We start from the raw sequence: 12057 nt of genomic DNA, 5'->3' as shown, positions 1-12057 counted from the left end.
GAGTGATGGCCCAGTCCAATGACCACTGCGTCATGGCAAGGGTGTCGAGACATCAAATGGTGTTTGCATTTTAAAGTGACTAATCGTGTGGTAGTCTATCATATATCATATAGAATAACAATTGGCTCAGAAGAATGTGACAACAAACTCCAGCCAGAAAATTGACAGCATGTTGCAGTGGACTTGTACATTTGCTGTTCAAGAATTGAATTGCAAGAGGGAAGAAGCTGTTGGAATGTCTGCTAGTTTCAGTTTGCATTGTTCAATAGTGCCTACCTGAGGGAAGGAGGGAAGAGTCTGATAGGCTCCTGGCTGATCTTGTCCTAGTTCGGGTGGGAGGCAAGTCTGCAAGGGTAGGATGGGTGGTGCTAACAATCGGTTCAGCAGTTTTAATTGTCTTTTTTGTGGGTGGCCCCTAACCAAACTGTGATGGAGGTACACAGTACTAATTTGATGACCCCTGTGTAGAACTGTCTCAGCAGCTCTCATGGCAGCCTGTGCTTCCACAGGAGCTGCAAGATTTAAATCCTTTGCTGGGCTTTTTTGAGGATGAAGTTGATGTTTGTCTCCCACTCAGGTCCTGTGAGACTGTAATTTTCCTGGAATTTGATGGATTACGCAAGATAGTTGGACAGTGTGAGGGGCAGCTATAGTGAAGGATGCTTCCTTAAGTCCCGAATCATCTCTACAGTCTTTAGTGCATTCAGCTTCAGTTTGTCCAGATTCCCTGAACCTTTTGATTATATGGCCCGTAGATGCTGAAATCCCTAAATTCCTTGCAATTGTACTTTGAGGAACATTGTCCTTAAACTCTTCGATCATTCGACTTTGAATATTTTCTCACACACTTGTTCCCAAAGAGGTGACCCTCACCCCATCTTTGCTTGTGAATGACTGGAAAATTCAGGGAAGCTCCCTTTATATTCAATCACAGCACCCACCTGTTTCCAATTAGAATGTTTACTGTGGGATGTTACAAACAGGTGTTTGATGAGCATGATTCTACCTTCTCAGTCTTTTTCGCCACCCGTCCCAGCTTTTTTCTGACTCTCTCTCTCTCTCTCTCTCTCTCTCGCCCCCTCTCTCTCTCTCTCCTCTCTCTCTCTCTCTCTCTCTCGCCCTCCCCTCTCTCTCTATCTCACCCTTTATATATATATACAAGTGGCCGAAATGAGTTTCCTCAGCTCTCCCTTAGAGATAGGGTGAGAAGCTTGGTCATCCGGGAGGGGCTCAGTGTCGAGCCGCTGCTCCTCCACATTGAGAGGAGCCAGATAAGGTGGCTGGGGCATCTGATCCGAATGCCTCCCGGACGACTCCCTGGTGAGGTGTTCCGAGCATGTCCCACTGGAAAGAGACCCCGGGGACAATCCAGGACATGCTGGAGAGACTGTCTCTCGGCTGGCCTGGGAACGCCTCGGGATCCCTCCGGAAGAGCTGGAAGAAGTGGCTGGGGAAATGGATATCTCGGTATGCCTGCTGAAACTACTTCCCCTGCGATTCCACACGGAGAAGTGGTAGAAAAGTGTTGGATGGATAGATGGATATACATACACACTGTATACATATATCAGCGGCATGATAGTTCAGTTGTAAAGCGCTTGCCTCACAGTTCTGAGGACCTGGGTTCAATTCTGGCGCCACCAGTGTAGAGTTTGCATGTTCTCCCCGAGCCTGCGTGGGTTTTCTCCGGGCAACACGGTTTCCTCCCACATCCCAAAAACATGCACCATTAATAGGACACTCTAAATTGCGCCTAGGTGTGATTGTGAGTGCGACTATTGTCTGTCTCCATGTGCCCTGTGATTGGCTAGCAACCAATTCAGGGTGTACCCTGCCTCCTGCCTGTTCACAGCTGGGATAGGCACCAGCACTCCCGCAACCCTTGTGAGGATAAGTGGCTCAGAAAATGGATAGATCCATATATATATACTGTATGTGTGTGTGTGTGTTGTCATAATACCATATTAGATGTCAAACAAAATTAAAGTAAATATTATTCTCTTTTGAAATGTACAATTTCAGATTGTAGTAAGTCTTATTATATTGTGCAAGTGGTCAGAATGTTGTTGCTGATCGGTGTATGTACTGCAACAATTTGCATTACATTTGACTGTCTGACTGATAATTTTTTTTACTTTAAATTTCTTCTGAGACATGCATGTGGTTTCAAGTGGGGTGGAAGTAATAGGCAGGCGGGCTCAAGTACTTAGTCAGTACATTAGCAACAATAAGTGTGTCTTTGTCTGTAAAATAATAACACTCAAGAATATTCTAATGGGCAAAACAGTAACAGGAAACAAAACAAAGATGCGGAATTTCTAGCAGACAGAACGTTTTGTTCAAAACAACTCATAAAACTCATAGCATTTGACTGCTTTTGTGTGGGGTTTCTATTTTGTTCTGGGGAGAGTTGTGAGTAGAAAATCTGCATGAGGCTATTATTTATAAGAAGGCTACTGTGCCGGTCTATAATAATAAGTAAAAAAAAAAAAACACAGTCACTCCATCCTTATCTTCCTTCATCTTCTTCCTCCTTCTTCTGCTTCCACTGCCCGGTCTGAGGTGGATCTGCCCAGAGACAGAACTAACAAGCTAGAATCACTAAGTAATGGGCCCCTGCCATGGCTCAGGCAACTATCCAGAAACATCTAGAGCATACAGGATGGAGAGAGTGAGTGGGCTGGAGGGCATGCAGTCGGAATGAGGGGAGGGGTGGTGGTGGGAAAAGGCTTTAAAGTGCAAGAGCACTTTCAGTCCCCAAACACAAAATGCACTTTATTTCTTCATTTCTACTTGCAGCAGTTCCAAAGGGAATCATGCACAATAACACAAATAGTTTTAGATTAATCCCTTATAGAAACGAATGACCCAATGTTTCCACCCTGTGTGTCTCGTGTTGAAGGTGAATGTCCTGTATGTCTGCAAACTTTGTACAATCCCAGCTGGATTGATGAACGATGGGAGAAGATTTGAACAAGTCTGACCACAGAAGACTCAGAAAGAAAAATGTAAATGCCCCAAGCAGAAAAAATAACAAAATAATGTGTCATCATACGCGCGGTTCTTTAGATAGGGGACTTATGAGCAATCATGGTATTCTAGTGGCTTGAGGTGAGGTCAGCCTAAACATTTTTCCCTGTCCATTAAATCACCTTGCAAGGTTGAAATTTAAGATGTCCCTTGACCATTTGCAACTCTATATTTTTTACTAACAAATACACAGGTCTATTCATAAAATCTGTCCCACATGAGGGAAAACAATTAATGGTGAAACATAGGTCATGCATTTTGGATTTTTTTTTTTTTTACAGTCACTCTTTATGAGATTGAATCACTGAATCAGCGTCCATCTACAGTTTCCCTGGCATGCAATAATATAAAGTGCAGTGCAGAGATAGTAGATGTGATATTATTGTAGTAGAAGGTTTGTACTCTGCTATAGTCGCAGAAGCGTGCGACAGACTGATAAGACCGGGAGGTGTTTTTTTGTGGAAGTAATATCACCTCCAGAAAATGTTCCCGGTGTCAGGCGAGTGAGTGCACGGTGCGGCAAGCAGGCGGGTAGATGGTGAGCTCACAAGGGATGAAAACATGAAGAGATGGCAACAGATGTACTATTTGTTAGTTTATTATAAGGATTTCCCATTTTCACCAATGTAAAACTCCACTGCAAATAATTTTTCTCAAGAATGGCGAAAAAAAGCCACCAAAATGTTAAAATGTGATAAATGGGTGTCATTCAAAACCAGTAAATATTATTTATGATTGTAAAGTTTCAGTGCTTTACACAGATCTTTTCTTGAATGTATTTTGATTGTGCAGGTGTTCCCATTTTGTGGCCAGTAAATGTATAATATATTGTGAAATAGTGCTTCCTGGTTAGTTAGTTCTAAACAAATTATCTATCTATCTGTTTTCTAGATTGCTTTTCCTGATTAGGGTCAAGGACCTTGGGTGACCCCCAGAACTAAAACAGTAACAGTTGTGAAAAGAATGGCTTTAAGTTATAAAGGTCCAGCGAAGTATTTTCTAACAATCATTCAAACGCACATTCACATGGCCAACTTCTTCAATTCATTTCACAAACATCTTTTTTGGAATGTCCAAGAAAGGAAGATGTAAAGGGAAACAATTAAAGGTTGTGTCTTGTACCAAGCCAATTTTGCCAGTATTGGGCATGTAATATTGGCTCTGTGGTACCTCAGTAAACATGTGAAATATAAATTAAAATCATCCACACATTCCTGTCATCTTTCAGCCGTTTAACTGCCGAGAGGCCTCAAATCAGGTCATTTTGCATTTCTCCAAACTAGCGACACTTTCAAACTTCCTCTATCCTCCTGAGCCAGCACTATCAACATAGCAAGCACTTTCAGGCTCACAATTGGCTTATGAAGGCAACCAATCAGAGGAAAAGAAACCAATCTGAGACAAATGTTGACAAAAGTGACACAAAATTTGGTCAAACAGAAGTATCTGTCAGCGGTCTTTTCTGGCCACTTATATCACACACACACAAAAAAAGAAATTAACACCTTTATTTCAAGTTCTTGTTAGAGAGTTACTCATAGGAGGTGTAAATAACCAAAATTTGGTCCATTAAAACCTCTCTCAACTAGAGCAGTCATTATTCAAACCCAGATTCTGAGACTGTGAGAGGAACATGCAAACCACCATCCACTAAGTTCCTGCTATCATTCTGTACTGCTTGTCTTCGTCAGGCAAGCTGGAGCCAGTTCCAGCTGACTTCAGAAGAGTGGCATGGTACACCCGAGACTGGTCCCCAGTCATTTGCGCACTCGTTACACTTCTCGGTAAACTGTACAGTCCTGTTTTTGGAATGTCAGAAAGCTGGCGTACCTGAAGAAAACTACGAAAACAGAAAACTCTATGCATGAGGGACTGATCTGAGATTCAAACCCATGCTAATAATCACTATCTAACACACATTTTGCTGCTCTGGTAAAGTCACAAAGACAAATTTGGTGACTATTCGGGCATTCAGGTTATACCAGGTGACACTTTACATGCACCAAACGGAATTGTATTTTATTTCAAATTTAAATGTTATCATAACAATGAAGTTAGCTGAGTTAGGCTCCAGTACACCCGTGACCCCTGTGAGGATAAGTGGCTTTGAAAATGAATGGATGGATGTTGTGGCCCAATGAAAGCGAGCTTTTGTCTACCTCTTGCAGAAATGTGTCACAAGTTAGATATATTTTGACTATGCATCCATTAATTGTAATGGATATTGACAGAAGTGTACTGTATTTAATTATATTCTCATATATGCATACTTCAATTGAGCATTCATCCCAGGTGGTGAGGGAGTGAAAGGATGCTATGAACTAGTTGGTAGTGGCCGACAGTCCACGCCTCTCAAGTGCCTTTAGCTGTGGTCACACCTGCCTGTAGTGAGCTCGTGGGGTTAATCCTACCTCCTGTAATTGTTCCAACTCCTTCCTCAGAGCCTCTTGCTCGCTCTCCAGTTCGGCACACTTGTGCTTGAGCACCTGGTTCTCCTCCAGAACTACCAGTCCGCATTCTGCAGCCCGGATCTTCTCCCGGTTGGCTTCGCTCAGCTCCTGGGCCAAGCGCTCCACCTCGGCCCGGTACTGATCCACCGACTCTCCGCATCCCGTACCGGCCGCCATCGCACCCTCACTGTCCGTCTCTCTGGGTCCCCCCACCCAGCCTGTTGGTCTGCAGTTGTCCTCCCGATCTCGCCCTCCAGCGCAGAGGCGGGCGGGAGGGAGGAGGATGCAGGGGATGCGGAATATACGCCCCCTCTCCTGGAGAGCGGCCAGAAAATAGGAGAATTCTTGTATTTGCCTCCCTTATCGGCTGGGACACGTCATTAAAAGGAATGCGGCGGCACACAAATGCAGCCGTGTGCTTTTGAAAGCAGGTCACTCGGGAAAACACGGCGTCATTTCTGCTCATTCATGGATGCAAGGGCGCCATCTGCAGGCCCATGCACGTCCCTGAATATTTTCCAACTCCACCCACTATGTACTTACTAAATTATAGTCAGTCTCAAGTGTCTCGTGACCCACGCCTCCAAGTATCCTTCAAAGTACACGATAGTATAACACGGGCCATAAACACGAAATAACCTGGTTGAAAAGTTGAGACTCACACAAGACCTTGTCAAATTTTATCACCTCTTATCCTTTCCTCATTTATGGTATTGACAGCCAGGCTTGTGTTGAGCTATCTTTGTTATAATTGGTAATTACCCGCAATATCTTCTTTTGGAAAAAAAGAGGCATGTGCTGATTTTGTCATCATGGGAGTCATGTTGGACACACCAGCCCTTGAAAAGTGGCAGAATTCACGTCTTGGTTCATGTGCAGCATGTCAGAAACGTGAAAGACAACACACTCAAAATGCAGCAAATCCGGCTCAAGGTTCTCAACTTCTGAGATCGGATTGTTACGCTCATCTCTTGGATACAGCTACATTGCCTGAACTCCCAAGACCCCGAACTGTAAATGTGGGAATTTTAATGTCACTTCATGACAGTTAGAGGGATGATGATGTGTAGATTAAGGATAACTGAATTAGCTACACAAGAGTTTCAGATTTTCATACCAGTTCTTAGCATGATGCAATGCGGTTCAGGACAAGTGCTAAAGAAAATGGGTACGTGGTCTCTAGTGTTACTGCAGCATTAGATTGAGTGTGATGTGACTATGCCTTGCATTCTACATTTCCAAAGGTGTAAAATGATGTACACAGAATTCTAGTTCAAAAGGTAATCAGAGTTAAATCAGTATTATCATTGTGAAGGCTGCTGCAATTCGATCTACATTACGCCAGACGTATAACTTAAGTGTCTTAAGTGTGCAAGACTGTTAACTGCTTTCCACATTGAAAGATGTGTAATCGCCCACAATTTATCATATACTATAGTCATTTGACATTCAAAAGCATCCATCTTTTTTTTGCATTCCACATTTGCTAAGTGGCCATAGCTTTTGTTGGTTCTTGCAACATTTGTCATCGTCCTCCAACTTCCCCATGCCGCTGACCTGCAAGCAACCTCGATTTACAAGCTCAAATTAAGATAAGAGCTGCTGGTCAGAAAGTCAAACAAATGTACGCAGGCGGAAGGTTCATTTTTTTTTAATCTCTGTTAAAGAAATATGGTGTCATGAAAATAATTTGTCCTGCACTATAACACATATCCGTATATTGCAATCACAAACAAAAAAAGTTCTTAATGTAGCATTTCAAGAATGATTTTATTTTCAAGAAATATATATAAGCACATCCAGTTTTAAATCAGCTTGGTTGATAACAGAAAAGTCCTGAATAAAAACCAAGGTGATGCTGTGGTCACAACTTGATCGTGTCATCATTTACAAGAAGTGCAGTCCCCGTTTGAGGCTCAAAAAACAGACTTCCGCCATGTGTGAAATGTGTGTTAGTCAGCATGCTGGGAGCTGCCTCTGTTGCGAGGAGCAGTCTTGAATGCAACAACGTCTGTGAGCAACATGGCAGCCAACACGCTGGCCCCAGTCGTTCTTTCTGGTGGGGAGGGGGAGGTGGAAGAGTGCATATAGATATAGTGTTGTCCAAAACATGATGATAGACTTCAGAGATTATATATCTGTTCAAGCAATTTGTCATTGGAGCTGTTTTATGGCAACAAAAAATGATAACATTCATTCACAGGTCAATTTATTAGGTAACTGGCCTACACAGCCACAATAATAAACATAACATGCAAAATATGAAAACCTTGCTGACAGTGTTATGTAAAATTCAGTATTTTTTAAAATCTTTTAAAAAGACAGAATTTCATACTGCACATCATTAAACTCTGCAGATGTACCCAAAAACTGTCCAGTGTGCGTGGTTGCAGTATTTAAACATACCTCATAAAATAACTGGTGATCATTGAGCGAGTGAGTATGATTTCTGTCGGGAGGCTGAATTTCCCTCATTGTTTCAGTCTTCCTCCATTTGGCGCGACGGTTCTGAAACCAAATCTAAAGAAGAAGAAACCTTCAATGAAACAGAGCATTTGAATAGAATTTCGTGTGTTTGTAGACTTCATTGAGTGTTTATTGAACATATTTACGTATAAAAGAAGACATTAGAATGGGAAGTGAATGAAAACAATGTTTTAAACAAAAGATCAATAGAGTCTTTAAGAACACTTTACATCTTCAAAGGCAGTACGCTCCAACATCCCGCCAATTATATATTGACGTTGTAGTTTGACTTCATTTGTAAAACACAGTCAAGTCAGACAGGGCATCCGATAAATGACCAGTTTGATTTTGAATGGACTACATGTCTTGCGTACCTGTATGCGGGCCTCACTAAGGAGCAGACATGAGGCAAGCTGCTCTCTGGTGTTGACATCAGGGTAGTGAGTCTGCTGGAAGACCTTCTCCATCTCCTGCACCTGGGATGGTGTAAAAGTAACCCTGGTTTGTCGCTTTTTTCTCCCAGCTACAAAACAAATGAACAGTGACATTGTCAACAAAAGAAGACTGAGGCCCAAAAAACAGCCAAAACAACAACAACAACAACAACAAATGTAAACAGGACACTCCTAAAACCAGCATGCACTTCCATAATTTACTGCAGTATTTGTTGAACTGGAAAACTGCTTGAAGAGTTCAAACTGGAGGCAATTAGATGTGTGTCCTCACTGTAGATCAATGGTAGTAATACTATATTTTATTATTCCAAGTAATTATTATTCAAATAATTAAGACATTTGAACGCCTAGTATGACAGCTTTCTTCTCATACCATTGTGATATTATCAAATAACTTTAATATCTTATGCATTATGGAGCACTTTGGGAACTTTAGATTACGCCACATAAATAGAGTGGGTCTGGTTGGATTGGATCTTATCTCATTTGTAGTTGTCCGCTTAGTTTAGGTTTTTATTTTGATGAAAATAATACTCACTGGTAAAGTCCTCAGTGGATTTTGGCAACTCTTTGTCTTGTCTGATTTCCGTAATTTCTTTAGGGGTTTCATATACAATCAAGCTAATCGATATATGGTAACCATAGGTATACTGTAGTACATAAGGAAGTTTATTAGAAGGGCATACCTGCACATACAAGCTGGTTTGATATCCTGCTGTTCTCCTTGATAACAGAACCGCCGCGACAAACTTTTTCCTCTTCTCTGATGGTGTTAGGCTTTCTCAGAATCTCCTCAATAGAATGAGATAATTTTTTACATGGTTCTGGGTCAGACCGCTTCTCCATATCATCTCTATTCCACATTTCCAGCATTTGAACCCAATGTGTTATATGCCATTCAATGTATTGGCATGTTAAGCACAGAAACCCTCCAAAATAACAGAAACCAAAGTAACGCAATCCGGTTCGGAAAACGCTGCTCTGACTTGCTTCTCTGCTCTGTGGTGAAGAAATTCAGGATAGTTTCTCTCGCCTGGTGACCTGTGATCAACCTACATCACATGGCCATCACGGAGGAGGAGCGACGCCATGTAACAGCATACTTCTAAGAGCATTCTAATCACCATTCAAAAGTTTTCTTGTCAGTGTCTGCAAAGATCACACACACACACACACACACACACACACACAACACACACACACACACACACACACAACACACACACACACACACACACACACCACACACACACACACACACACACACACACGCACACACACACACACACACACACACACACACACACACACACACACACACACACACAAGTCTTCTGATTTTACTTTTCCCTCCACACACAATTGCCTCAGTCATTTTTTACCTTAAAAATTAATTTAAAAAACCCTAACAAATTTGACCAACAAGAAGAGTTTACTGACATGTATTCAACTTTTGCAGATTACTGTAACCCAACACAACAACTGAGAATCTACAGACAAATATTTTTTTTTTAGCAAACATGTTAATATTTTATCAACATTGTATCAGTAAGTTAAAATAAATTGGGCATTTATGATATTAGGCTAACGATATGCATTACATTTATTATATCATGAGGCAAGCAAAAATGTCAGTGGTTAAAGTGATAATCAGTTACAAAAGGCAGCTGCTTTAAAGTTCCTTTTTTTTGGCCTTATCAAAGGATTTATTGGTTTGGTAATCTTTACGACCTTGGCCCTTCAATAACCTCTCACAGCTAAATTCGCCTCTTGGAATTATTGGAATGGAAGATTGATACTGACCTCCTGTGTTGTATACTGAAAAGTGAGCGCATGAGCAGCTCATGGGCCTGTGGTAAAAATACCTCACAAGTAAAAAGCGTAGAGTAGTTTTTTCGTCTGGTGGTCACCCCCCCCCAAAAAAAATAGGGCCACTTACCAGGACTCTTTTTTTGTTGCGATGCTGGTGCAGGAACCTAGAATGCATGAACATGTTGCATCATGGGAAGGAGGGAAAAATGGAGGGAAAAATGTACTGATATCCGCCATTGTTTTCTTCCCCACAAAGAAAGATTTCCTGCCAGCTAGCAATTTGGCTAACTCATTTCAACTGAATGTCGGCAACCTGAATGTAACTTGACAACCGCGTGTCAGCAATCGATATGTGTCACATTTTTTTTCGACCTAATGTCGTATAGTCGTATCATTTTCATTCAATTTCAATGATCCTAAACAGCCAATCATATTATTTTCAAAGCGAGAAGCTCTGTCTTGCTTGGCTGATGTTTACCATCTGGGTTTGAAAACATTGGGCTGGAAGAACTGACATGCAATTTTATTGAAAGATGCAGTCATACAAATGAATTATCCACACTTTTTAGTTACAGACTAGTACTCAGTCTTGTCAGCACACCGAAGTGACACATAATTTCGTGGAAATGATCCACATTAATGAAATAAATCTGTGATGTTCATGGTCATGACAGTTTATTTAAAAACTTCCCCCGAGTCGTGACATCAGATCTCAAGGATAGATTAGAACTGTAGTGCAATGCTAGTTTTCCAGGATGATCCCAGGCTACATTGTGCCTTGATTTTTAATTACTTTGGATTGAATCACACTTCTGATGATAATGTATTTAATAACTTATTTCTCCTTGTTCATAAAAATAAATAAAAGTCTTAAGAATATTTCTACCTTTGTTCCCCCCTGCCACCAAACGTTATTCAAGTTCAAGTAACTTTATTGTCAAGCTACGTTATACATACATGTGCGCACAATACAATAACAATAAAAGAAACCACCAACACTCAGGCTACCCATTATAAGTACATTGGAGGTGATTTTAACATTTACGAGAGTAAGTAAATTCGTGTACTCTTTTGTAGAATGCTCACAATATGTTGCTCACATACAAGGTGCAATACCACCACCAACTGGAATGGACTCGTTGGTGCATGGATTGAATGACAATAAAGCAGCCATCATTGGCCATCAGATATACTATATAGATGTTTTTTTTTTCCCTTCAAAACCACCTCATCAAATCCATGGCCCAAACAGCCAAGCGGTCCACACATTTTTGCACATGTGAAATGAAATGTCTGTGAAATTTCAAGCTTTCTGACTCAATATCAATAAACAATAAGGAGATGATGTAAGAATAATACATAATCATGTCATTGGACACCTTCACTTCATCCATGCTTGTGAGGTGCATAAACGCACATGTGCACACAACTGAGGGGGTCCAATAAGGTCACGGTGATTTGCCACTGAATTCCTGCCTTCAAATGCTTCCTTTTCCTCAGAGCCATGCTGTTTTTGGCACTAGAAACAGTCAATACAATTGTTTGTCTAATATTCGAAGCACATTTTGGAGACTCCCCTACGCCCTTCATAACATGTATGTTTTTTATTTTTATTTTCTTGGTGACTCTTCTGCTGCGAAATCTCTGTGTAACCTCACACTAGACCTCCCCTTATGATGTCAGACAATTCTTATTCAGAAAATAAGCCAGATCGGTAGACTGAATGGTTGGAGAACCTACAAACTTCAAAGCACTTTTAATTATATGCTCTCAAATATTTTTGTTCCACATTTCACTCTTTTGTGTTGGTGTGACCTAAATTGGTGATTTGGAGCACAGATAAA

At 41.2% G+C, this 12057-nt stretch overlaps 2 protein-coding genes across 3 annotated transcripts in view; both read right to left on the bottom strand.

Moving 5' to 3' along the window:
- The window catches only part of bicd1a (bicaudal D homolog 1a), a 33457-nt gene extending 27800 nt beyond the window's left edge, over positions 1–5657 (bottom strand). For both annotated transcript variants that reach the window (XM_061822256.1, XM_061822255.1), the window contains exon 1: positions 5442–5657. In XM_061822256.1, coding sequence (XP_061678240.1) covers positions 5442–5657 — 216 coding nt within the window. The remainder of the gene's footprint in view (positions 1–5441) is intronic.
- A 1687-nt stretch (positions 5658–7344) lies between these two features.
- LOC133501952 (intestine-specific homeobox-like) lies at positions 7345–9469 on the bottom strand. The gene is made up of 5 exons (XM_061822177.1): positions 9088–9469; positions 8940–8996; positions 8321–8469; positions 7887–8000; positions 7345–7536 (listed from the first exon to the last, which is right to left on the bottom strand). The coding sequence occupies exons 1-5, from the start codon at positions 9272–9274 to the stop codon at positions 7345–7347; spliced, it is 699 nt and encodes a 232-aa protein (XP_061678161.1). The 5' UTR covers positions 9275–9469.
- Positions 9470–12057: the final 2588 nt, after the last annotated feature.

Source organism: Syngnathoides biaculeatus, chromosome 6 (genome assembly GCF_019802595.1).
Source record: "Syngnathoides biaculeatus isolate LvHL_M chromosome 6, ASM1980259v1, whole genome shotgun sequence".
NCBI lineage: Eukaryota > Metazoa > Chordata > Actinopteri > Syngnathiformes > Syngnathidae > Syngnathoides > Syngnathoides biaculeatus.
This window is presented reverse-complemented; position numbering and strand designations above follow the sequence as displayed.